Source organism: Bubalus bubalis, chromosome 3, assembly GCF_019923935.1.
Source record: "Bubalus bubalis isolate 160015118507 breed Murrah chromosome 3, NDDB_SH_1, whole genome shotgun sequence".
NCBI lineage: Eukaryota > Metazoa > Chordata > Mammalia > Artiodactyla > Bovidae > Bubalus > Bubalus bubalis.
In genome coordinates this window covers 21,706,228-21,718,667 of record NC_059159.1, presented here as the reverse complement: position 1 = coordinate 21,718,667, position 12,440 = coordinate 21,706,228, and the positions used below count along the sequence as shown (strand labels likewise).

The following is a 12,440-nucleotide window of genomic DNA, read 5'->3' as shown; positions in this document are numbered from 1 at the left end:
AAATGAGTGATTAGAAATCTGGGGAAAGAAATATACAAATGAGTTTGGAATATCTTGTTATATTAAAAAGCAAGGAAGTCCTTGAGGACTACCAGATTCATTCACAAAAACCCAAGGCCAATTGGAAGTTGCTTATTTGAACATCACTTGGCATGTGAACTGGAATGGATTGATACACCGTCAAGTATATTGAAATCCATAAGTTCATATTGATGGGAATTTTATAAAACTCTTTGGTTTCTTTTGAAGGAGGTACCCTGCTAAATAAAGAGAAAGACTCAAGCATTTATTTTGCCTTTTCTGCAGATACTATTCCTCAAGATAACCAAACACTGATGAGGGGAATTTTCTCTTTATGGAATTATTCTAGGTAATACATGGCAGAGGAATAATAGAACTGCAAAATGATGTTTTTGCTGTGGCTAATGAAGCAGGGGTTCTAGGCAATAATCACCCACAGCAGCTAATATCACAAAAAGAAAGACAACACGACAATATGTGCTTCCTGATGGAAAAAGAACACCACTAACTATGAAGCAGTCAGAGTCCTGCATATCTTTTGGGAATATAGTCTCTCATTAGCAAGTTCAGCCATTCTCTGGGCAAATTATGTTGTAGCAACTCTAGTCATACTGTTCATGAGGTTCTCAAGGCAAGAATACTGAAGTGGTTTGCCATTCCCTTCTCCAGTGGATCACATTCTGTCAGACCTCTCCTCCATGACCCGTCCATCTTGGGTGACCCTACACGACATGGCTTAGTTTCATTGAGTTAGACAAGGCTGTGGTCCATGTGATCAGATTGGCTAGTTTTCTGTGATTGTGATTTCAGTCTGTCTGCCTTCTGTCTGCTTATTTAACTTATATGCAGAGTACATCATGAGAAACGCTGGGCTGGAAGAAGCACAAGCTGGAATCAAGATTGCCAGGGGAAATATCAATAACCTCAGATATGCAGATGACACCACCCTTATGGCAGAAAGTGAAGAAGAACTAAAGAGCCTCTTGATGAAAGTGAAAGAGGAGAGTGAAAAAGTTGGCTTAAAGCTCAACATTCAGAAAACTAAGATCATGGCATCCAGTCCCATCACTTTATGGTAAATAGATAGGGAAACAATGGAAACAGTGACAGACTTTAATTTTGGGGCTCCAAAATCACTGCAGATGCTGACTGCAGCCATGAAATTAAATGATGCTTGCTTCTTGGAAGAAAAGTTATGACCAAACTAGATAGCATATTAAAAAGCAGAGACATTACTTTGCCAACTAAGGTCCATCTAGTCAAGGCTATGGTTTTTCCAGTACTAAAGGAGATGCAACCAGTCCGTCCTAAAGGAAATCAGTCCTGAATTTTCATTGGAAGGACTGATGCTGAAGTTGAAACTTCAATAATTTGGCCACCTGATGCGAAGAACTGACTCACCTGAAAAGACCCTGGTGCTGGGGAAGATTGAAAGCAGAGGAGAAGGGGATGACAGAGGATGAGATGGTTGGATGGCATCACCAACTCGATGGACATGAGTTTGAGTAAGCTATGGAGTTGGTGATGGACTGGCATGCTGCAGTCCATGGGGTTGCAAAGAGTTGGGCATGCCTGAGAGACTGAACTGAACTGAACTAGGCTTGATCCTCAGCTTGATCTACCCTCTAGCTGCAGGAGATGAGAGTAGATTTCTATGCTGCCAATGAAAGTTTCCTTTGAGCTTGAAAAGCAATGCCAAAGAATGCTCAAACTACTGCACAAACTACTGCGTTCATCTCACACGCTAGTAAAGTAATGCTCAAAATTCTCCAAGCCAGGCTTCAGCAATACGTGAACCGTGAACTTCCAGATGTTCAAGCTGGTTTTAGAAAAGGCAGAGGAACCAGAGATCAAATTGCCAACATCCACTGGATCATAGAAAAAGCAAGAGAGTTCCAGAAAAACATCTACTTCTGCTTTATTGACTATGCCAAAGCCTTTGACTGTGTGGATCACAATAAACTGTGGAAAATTCTGAAAGAGATGGGAATACCAGACCACCTGACCTGCCTCTTGAGAAATCTGTATGCAGGTCAGGAAGCAACAGTAGAACTGGACATGGAACAACAGACTGGTTCCAAATAGGAAAAGGAGTTCGTCAAGGCTGTATATTGTCACCCTGTTTATTTAACTTATATGCAGAGTACATCATGAGAAACGTTGGGCTGGAAGAAGCACAAGCTGGAATCAAGATTGCCGGGAGAAATATCAATAACCTCAGATATGCAGATGACACCACCCTTATGGCAGAAAGTGAAGAGGAACTCAAAAGCCTCTTGATGAAAGTGAAAGAGGAGAGTGAAAAAGTTGGCTTAAAGCTCAACATTCAGAAAACGAAGATCATGGCATCTGGTCCCATCGCTTCATGGGAAATAGTGGGGAAAGAGTGAAAACAGTGTCAGACTTTATTTTGGGGGCCTCCAAAATCACTGCAGATGGTGACTGCAGCCATGAAATTAAAAGACGCTTACTCCTTGGAAGGAAAGTTATGACCAACCTAGATAGCATATTCAAAAGCAGAGACATTACTTTGCCAACAAAAGTCCGTCTAGTCAAGGCTATGGTTTTTCCAGTAGTCGTGTATGGATGTGAGATTTGGACTGTGAAGAAAGCTGAGCGCCTAAGAATTGATGCTTTTGAACTGTGGTGTTGGAGAAGACTCTTGAGAGTCCCTTGGACTGCAAGGAGATCCAACCAGTCCATTCTAAAGGAGATCAGCCTGGGTGTTCTTTGGAAGGAATGATGCTAAAGCTGAAACTCCAGTACTTTGGCCACCTCATGCGAAGAGCTGACTCATTGGAAAAGACTCTGATGCTGGGAGGGATTGGGGGCAGGAGGAGAAGGGGACAACAGAGGATGAGACGGCTGGATGGCATCACCGACTCGATGGACGTGAGTTTGAGTGAACTCTGGGAGTTGATGATGGACAGGGAGACCTGGCGTGCTGCGATTCATGGGGTCGCAAAGAGTCGGACATGACTGAGCGACTGAACTGAACTGTGGCTCAGGTGGTAAAAAGTCTGCCAGCAATGCGGGAGACCGGGTTTCAATCACTGGGTCAGAAGATTCCCTGGAGAAGGGAATGGCAACCCACTCCAGTATTCTTGCCTGGAGAATTCCATGGACTAAAAGAAGGCAGGCAGGCTACAGTCCATGGGGTTGCACAGAGACAGACATGGCTTAGCGACTAACACTTTGACTTCGACTTTAATGAAACTTCTGGCTTTTACATGTGTCCTTTCTTTTAATTTCTAACATATCACCTTTAACCTTTCATTGTGTTTTCTCCCAGCTACAAACATTCAGTTCCATTATTCTTATAATTATTAACTGATTTCACAGGTAGACAGTATGAAAAAGAGGTCCCATAGAGCATTAATTATTTCCAGATTTTGCAGAAGGTATCATTTCTTTGATTTTTATTCATGAATTCCTGAGAATATCTATTTTGTCTAAGAACTAAGGAGACTTACAATGAGACCTGAGCTGTGACTAGGGAGCTTAACCTCTATTGTGAAATTAACAAAGCCATGTTATCTATTCTACAAGTGTAGGTAAAATACAGTTGTCCAGAATGCATAAAAAATCTCAAAGAAGTGTATCATCACACTACATGTTTCATATAGGAAAGTGATAGTTTATTTTTGGCATAGGGTTACAACTTAGTAAAATTTGGGGAATAAAAATGATAAAGGGGAATTTTCACTGGAGCAATTAAGAGAGCAACTATAAAAATTCATAATGCAGAAATACTGAAATTGAATTTTAGCTGCTTGATGACTTGAAGGCCAAAAGTTAAGAAGGAGAATTTGAAGTGAATTGATCAACACAAGAGTTGGTATGTTACTAATACAAACAAATTCACACTTGGATGAAGGGGAGAGGTCCAGACAAGTAGAATTTGGACTGATGCCAGAATGTGCTCACAGAGATAGTGGGCCTGTGGTGGGCTCATTAAAATCATGAGACCCAAATCAGTTCAGCAACATCAGCCCCAGCCCAGGTGTCCTAATGATCAGCACAAAAGAAGGGTCTGCATTAGTGGGGACAGAGGTAAACATGGACAGTGGTCACAGGGTGGCGGGCTTAGCAGCAAGAAGAAGGACAGCACACGGGGCGGGGGCAGGTGGAGATGACACAGGTGGGGCGATAGCAAGTGGTGTGGCAGGAGACCCGGCCACACACTGGGCGCAGGCAGCAGCTGGAGCCACAGCAAGAGGGGCGGCAGCAGCTGGAGGTTCGGGAGCAGGTGGGCTGGCAGCACACAGGCTGGCAGCACCGGGGCCTGCAGCAGCTGGAGATGCAGCAGGTGGGCCTGCAGCAGCTGGAGCCACAGCTGGAAACACAGCAGGAGGGGCGGTAGCAGCTAGAGATGCAGCAGGTGGGGCTAGGGCAGGTGGGCTGGCAGCAGACTGGGCGGCAGCAGCTGGACACACCACAGCTGGGGCGGCAGCAGGTGGTCCTGCAGCAGGTGGTCCTGCAGCAGGTGGTCTGGCAGCAGCTGGGGCGGCAGCAGGTCTCCAGGCAGAGACTTCGGCCACAGCTCTGGTCAGAGCAGACGGAGCCACAGCAGGAGCTGACCATGGTGTCAATGGAAGGAGTGGAGATCCACGAGTGGGCTTGCAAGAGGGTGGCTTCTTGTTTTTAACTGTTTCCTTACTCCTGTCTCTTTTTATACTCTGCTTTTAACTGGTCTTACCATGAGCAATGCTTTTTCCTTGTTATTTTTCCTTCTGGATAATCAATTAACATTACTACTAAGTTCATAATTGTGTTTATGAAGTTAATTATCTGAAAGCATCAATATCTAAGGCATCATTTCCTTTTTTCTATTGTTATGATTCACTGAATCTTGTTAAGCCGTGTGTAGCCACTTTGTTTTTCTTCCTCTAATGTGTCTTCTATGTTGGAAATATCATGTGATATTCTATCACTGAGTTTTTATGTGTCACTTTTTTTCCTTCTTTGTGTATAACTCCATGATACTACTTTGAGAATGGCCCTGTCTCTTTTTATGTCAAAGTGGAAATAATGCATGCTACTGACAGGCAGAGTGCTGATAAGGAAATAAGAAGAAAGACTCTTGTTGGGGTTCTGTGTACAGTGTGGGGAGACTGTGGTGGGGAGGTAGGCTTATTGACACTTTTGTACAATGAAAGAAGACTAGGGTGTGTTTCCTGGCTGATTAGAGAGTCAGGGGGTTACAAAAGACTTCCAGTCTCATTGTAATGACTACCTCAAGAGTTAGCTTTTAATTTTTCCTTTTCAGTGGTAAGAACTTTTCCCTATAGTGTGCTAAAAATGAGTGGGTTTGACCTGTCTTCATAAGCCAACATATGCAATGAATTCTGCATTATACAGAAGGTTTCATTTAAAGCATCTTTTTCTTGTACTCTTTCAAAAATTTGAATTCAAGTCATTCTGGTTAAAGAGGCTATAAATAGGCAAGCCTTGCTTTTTATCCTCTTGCTCAAGCTTAGTCACTCAGTCGTGTTCAACTCTTTGTGACCCTTCGGACTGTAGCCCTCCAGGCTCCTCTGTCCGTAGGATTTTTCAGGAAAGAATACTGGAGTAGGTTGCCATTTTCTTCTCCATGCTCCTTATCCTACAGACAGTCAAATATGTTAAAAGGCAAGATTTTGACAAGTAGTCAAAACACCAAAGCATGAGTTTCCAAAACAAGCATTATGTGTTTAAAACAAGGATAAACTGGGAAATTGGGATTGTTGTATATACACTACTGCATATAGATAACTAACATAAAGAGAACCTACTGAATGGAAGGAATGATGCTAAAGCTGAAACTCCAGTACTTTGGCTACCTCATGCGAAGAGTTGACTCATTGGAAAAGACTCTGATGCTGGGAGGGGTTGGGGTCAGGAGGAGAAGGGGACGACAGAGGATGAGATGGCTGGATGGCATCACTGACTCGATGGACGTGAGTCTGAGTGAACTCCGGGAGTTGGTGATGGACAGGGAGGCCTGGCGTGCTGAGATTCATGGGGTCGCAAAGAGTCGAACACGACTGAGCGACTGAACTGAACTGAACTGAACTGAATAGCACAGGAAACTTTACTCAATACTCTGTGTAAGGAAACAGCATCTAAAAAGAGTGGATATGCATGTATGTGTGGGCTTCCCTGATAGTTCAGTTGGTAAAGAATCTGCCTGCAATGCAGGAGACCCTGGTTCGATACCTGGGTCAGGAAGATTCGCTGAAGAATAGACAGGCTACCCACTCCAGTATTCTTAGTCTTCCCTACTGGCTCAGCTGGTAAAGAATCCACCTGCAAAGCAGGATACATGGGTTCGATCCCTGGGTTGGGAAGATCCCCTGGTGAAGGGAATGGCTACCCACTCCAGTATTCTGGCCTGGGAAATTCCATGGACTGTATAGTCCAAGGGGTCGCAAAGAGTTGGACACGACTGAGTGAATTTTACTTTCACTTCCGTAAGTGTATGTGTAACTGGCTTACTTTGCTGTACAACAGAAACTAACATAACGTAAATCAACCATACTCCAATAAAATATTATAATAAAAAATATCCTGGGAAAAACTTCCGGCCAATATATTGGAACTAATATTTCTTTTTCACAATAGTTATTGATCTTTTGCCTTAGCTTAAACAGTTCTCTGAGTACTCTTAAATCTTAAAATGTTATTTTTGCCTTAAAATTATATATTTTATATTTGTTATTTCTTTCTTTCCAATAATATATCATCTATTAAAAGGCCAGAATAATGCCAAAAATAAATACAACAAGTATTACATACTTTCAAAAAAAATGAGATAATATAAATGGCTACTATTTGTAAGTGCTTGCCATGTGCCCAATATTCTGCTGAATGCTTTGTAATTATTATCTTGATTTTTCTTATCAAAGACCCCATAAGGTACTTGCTATTCTCTAAGAGTCCACATAAGAATGAATTAAGATTGCAAAGCCTATAATCTTAATAGTCTATAAAGTATGTGCATGTGTGCGTGAGCACTCAGTCTTGTCCAACTCTTTGTGACCCCATGGACTGTAGCCCACCAGGCTCCTGTGTTCCTGGGATCCTTCAGCCAAGAATACTGGACTGGGTTGCCATTTCCATCTCCAGGGGATCTTCCTGATCAGGGACTGAACTACATCTCTTGTGTCTCCTGCATTGGCAAGCAGTTTCTTTACCAGTTGAGCCACTGTGGAAGCCAGTCTTTGAAGTATCAGATCAGATCAGATCAGATCAGTCGCTCAGTCGTGTCCGACTCTTTGCGACCCCATGAATCTCAGCATGCCAGGCCTCCCTGTCCATCACCAACTCCCAGAGTTCACTCAGACTCACGTCCATCAAGTCAGTGATGCCATCCAGCCATCTCATCCTCTGTCGTCCTCTTCTCCTCCTGCCCCCAATCCCTCCCAGCATCAGAGTCTTTTCCAATGAGTCAACTCTTCACATGAGGTGGCCCAAGTACTGGAGTTTCAGCTTTACCGTCATTCCTTCCAAAGAAATCCCAGGGCTGATCTCCTTTAGAATGGACTGGTTGGATCTCCTTGCAGTCCAAGGGACTCTCAAGAGTCTTCTCCAACACCACAGTTCAAAAGCATCAATTCTTCGGCACTCAGCCTTCTTCATAGTCCAACTCTCACATCCATACATGACCACTGGAAAAACCATAGCCTTGACTAGATGGACCTTTGTTGGCAAAGTAATGTCTCTGCTTTTGAATATGCTATCTAGGTTGGTCATAACTTTCCTTCCAAGGCGTAAGCATCTTTGAATTTCATGGCTGCAGTCACCATCTGCAGTGATTTTGGAGCCCCCCAAAATAAAGTCTGACACTCTTTCCACTGTTTCCCCATCTATTTCCCATGAAGTGATGGGACCGGATGCCATGATCTTTGTTTTCTGAATGTTGAGCTTTAAGCCAACTTTTTCACTCTCCACTTTCACTTTCATCAAGAGGCTTTTGAGTTCCTCTTCACTTTCTGCCATAAGGGTGGTGTCATCTGCATATCTGAGGTTATTGATATTTCTCCCGGCAATCTTGATTCTAGCTTGTGTTTCTTCCAGTCCAGTGTTCCTAATTCCACACCTTTGATCATGCTGTTATATCTCCTTAGAATGTTCTTTTTCCTATAACAACTCAGTACTTTTTTATTTTTCATTTGAGTTCCAGTTTAGAAGTCTCTTCTTATGGTTTTCCTTGACATATTTAAAGAAAAATCATCTGCTCCTCCATTCTACTTCATTACATTTGCAACACTAGAATTTTGCACATTGGACTATACCTAAATGTCTGTCTCCAGCTGGACAGTAAATACCTGAGGTGAACTCTTGGACCATATATCATCATCAACATGCATGGAATGGAGCACATCACCAGTGTTTTCTTTGCATTTCTAGGAATCACTTTCTAAATTTGTTTGTGTAATTACACAAAGTATGTGTGGCTCCAAACTAAATTCTACAACTCCAGGCTTATCCAAAGAAGTTATTCCTAATCCCTCTGTGCATTCCCTTGCTCCCCATAGATAGTCATTTTTATAATTTAAAGTTTTCCTTCTTATTGCTATTTCAAAAACATTTTTGCATATCTGTAGCTCCTTTGTTTCTTGGATAAATGGTATATAATATACACACTTGACTCCAAGTTGCTTTTTTCTCATTTAACAATTTATCCCAGAGATTACTTTATAGTAGTATGTTCAGATATTCTTCATTCCATTCTCAGCCACAAAGTAGCCCATTCTCTGGACATAATGTGGCTTATTTAGCCTGTTCCATGTATTGGTATCATCAATTGATCAATTTGTTGGTTTTAATCAAGTAGTTTTTACTATATATATAATATATATAGTAACATAAAGTATAATATATATAAAATATACTGATATCTTCATGGATCACAGCCTTGTCATGGTGAAGGGGCTTGCATAACTCAATGAAGCTATGGGCCATGTCATGCAGGGATACCCAAGATAGATGGGCCATAGTGAAGAGTTCTGACAAAAATTTCCTCCTCTGGCCTGCCAGAGGAGGAAATGGCAAACCACTCCATTATTCTTGTTATGAGAAGAACCCCACAAATAGTATGAAAAGGCAAAAAGATATGACACTGGAAGATAAGACCCCAGGTGGGAAGGTATCCAATATGCTACTGGGGAAGAGCAGAGGGCAATCACTAATAGCTCCAGAAAGATGAAGCAGCTGGACCAGAGTGGAAATGACACTCAGTTATGGATGTGACTAGTGGTGAAAGTAAAGTCTGATGCTGTAAAGAACAATGTTGCACAGGAACCTGGAATGTTAGGTCCATGAATCAGGATAAATTGAATGTGATCAAGCAGGAGATGACAAGGGTGAACATCCACATCTTAGGAATCAGTGAGTGAACTAAAATGGGCAGGAATGGGTGAATTTAATTCAGATGACCATCATATGTACTCCTGTGGGCAAGAATCCCTTTGAAGAAATAGAGTAGCCCTCACAGTCAACAAAAGTGTCTGAAATGCAGTACTTGGGTACGATCTCAAAAATGACAGAATGATCTTGGTTCATTTCCAAGCAAACCATTCAACAATAATCCAAGGCTTTGCCCCAACGACTGATGCCAAAGAAGCTGAAGTTGACTCTTTCTATGAAGACCTATAAGACCTTCTAGAACTGACACCAAAAAGAAAATAAATAAATAAAAGATGTCCTTTTCATTGCAGGGGATTGGAATGCAAAAGTAGAAAGTCAAGAGATACCTGGAGTAAGTTTGACCTTGGAGTACAAAATGAAGAAGGGCAAAGGCTAACAGAGTTTTGTCAAGAGAATACATAACACACTGGTCACAGCAAACACCCTTTTCCAACCACCCAAGAGACGACTCTACACATGGATGTCATCAAATGGTCAATTCCAAAATCAGATTGATGATATTCTTTGCAGCAAGTTCTATACAGTCAGCAAAAACAAGACCTGGAGCCTGACTGTGGCTCAGATCATCATCTCCTTATTGCAAAATTCAAGCTTAAATGGAAGAAAGTAGGGAAAACCTTTAGGCCATTCAGGAATGACCTAAATCAAATCCATTATGGTTATACAGTGGAGGTGATGAATAGATTCAAGAGATTAGATCCAGTAGACAGAGTGCCTGAAGAACTGTGAACTGAGGTTTGTAACATTGTACAGGATGCAATGACCAAAACCATCCCAAAGAAAAAGAAATGCAAGAAGGCAAAGTGGTTGTCTGAGGAGGCTTTGCAAATGGCTGAGGAAAGAAGAGAAGTGAAAGGCAAGGGAGAAAGGGAAAGATATACCCAACTGAGTGCAGAGTTCCAGAGAATAGCAAGGAGAGATGAGAAGGTCTTATTAAGTGAGCATTGCAGAAAACACACAAAAACAATAGAAGGGGAAAGACTAGAGATCTCTTCAAGAAAACTGGAGATATCAAGGAAACATTTCATGCAAGGGTGGACATGATAAAGACAGAAACAGTAAGGACCTAACAGAAGCAGAAGAGATTCAGGAAGAGGTGGCAAGAAAACACAGAAGAACTGTATGTAAAAAGTCTTAATGACACAGATAACCATTATGGTGTGGTCACTCACTTTGAGTCAGACCTCCTGGAGTATGAAGTCAAGTGGGCCTTAGGCATATTTACTATGAATAAAACTAGTGGAGGTGATGGAATTTCAGCTGAGCTATTTCAAATCCTAAAAGATGATGCTGTTTAAAGTGCTGCATTTGGAAAAAGCAGTGACCCCAGGACTGGAAAAGTTCCATTTTCGTTCCAACCCTAAAGAAAGGCAATGCCAAAGAATGTTCCAACTACTGTACAATTGTGTTCATTTCACATGCTAGCATGATTATGCTCAAAATCCTGCAAGCTAGGCTTCAGCAGTTAGTGAACTCAGAACTTCCAGATGTACAAGCTGGATTTAGAAAAGGCAGAGGAATCAGAGATCAAATTGCCAACATTTGTGGATCACAGAAAAAGCAAGGGAATTCCAGAAAAGCATCTACTTCTTGCTACATTGACTATACTAAAGGCTTTGTGAGGATCACAATAAACTGTTGAAAATTCTTAAAGAGATGAGAAAAACATACCACATTACCTATCTCTGGAGAAACCTGTATGAGGGTCAGGAAGCAACAATTAGAACTGGGCATGGAACAACAGAGTCGTTCAAAATTGGGAAAAGAGTATGTCAAGGCTGTATATTGTCACTCTGCTTATATAACTTATATGCAGAGTACATCATGCAAATTGCCAGGCTGGATGAATCACAGGCTGGAATCAAGATTGCAGGGAGAAATAACAACAACCTCAGATATACAGATGATACCACTCTAATGACAGAAGACGAAAGCAACTAAAGAGCCTCTTGATGAGGGTGAAAGAGGAGAGTGAAAAAGCTGACTTAAAACTCAACATTATAAAAACCAAGATCATGGCATTTGGTCCCATAACTTCATGTCTAATAGAAGGGGGGAAAGTGAAACAGTCACAGCTTTTATTTTCCTGGGCTCCAGTATCACTGTGGTTGGTGACTGAAGCCATGAATTTAAAAGACGCTTGCTCTTTGGAAGGAAAATTATGACAAACCCAGAAAGTGTATTATTAATAAATAGTAGAGCCATAACTTTGCTGACAGAGGTCCATATAGTGAAAACTATGATTTTTCCAATATGTGAAAGTTGGACCATAAAGAGGGCTGAGCACCGAAGAATTAATGCTTTTGAATTGTGGTGCTGGAGAAGACTCTTGAGAGTCCCTTGAACTGCAAGGAGATTCAACCAGTCAATCCTAAAGATAATCAATCCTGAACGTTCATTGGAAGGACTTATGCTGAAATTGAAGTTCCCATACTTTGGCCACTGGTTGAGAAGAGCTGACTCATTGGAAAAGAGTCATCTGATGCTGCAAAACATTGAAGGGAAAAGGAGAAGAGGGTAGCAGAGGATGAGATGTTTAGATAACATCATTGAGTCAATGGGCATGAATTTGACCAAAGCCTGGGAGATAGTGAAGGACAGGGGAGCCTGGAGTGCTGAGTCCATGGGGACACAAAGAGTCAAATCAGTGTAGCAACTGAACAACAACAAAATAGATAATGAATGGTGATGTATAGTGTATGGTGAATTATATATATACATATTTAATGTATATATTAATACATGTATCTCTGTACCTTTATATATAATCTTTCATTATTTGCTTTATCTTCTTTTCTCTTAGTATGTCTTTTAATATTTAGGAAAGTATGTATTTTGCACTGACAATTGCCTTTATATAAATATCTATATATAATATTCTATGAGCCCAATTTATAGGCTACTGTCAGCTGATTCTCTACTTTCAGAAAAACTTTTAAAACCTTTTAAAAGGGGACTCTGTCCCCATTTGTAGCACTAATACCTGCATCTAAAGAATGGCTCAAAAG

At 41.4% G+C, this 12,440-nt stretch overlaps 1 protein-coding gene across 1 annotated transcript in view; it reads right to left on the bottom strand.

The window, feature by feature from the left end:
• LOC123464528 (keratin-associated protein 4-11-like) overlaps nucleotides 1-4,664 on the bottom strand; it is a 31,211-nt gene extending 26,547 nt beyond the window's left edge. Inside the window, exon 1 of the mRNA XM_045164796.1 lies at nucleotides 4,125-4,664. Coding sequence (XP_045020731.1) covers nucleotides 4,125-4,605 — 481 coding nt within the window. The 5' untranslated portion in view covers nucleotides 4,606-4,664. The remainder of the gene's footprint in view (nucleotides 1-4,124) is intronic.
• Between the last annotated feature and the right edge of the window lie 7,776 nt (nucleotides 4,665-12,440).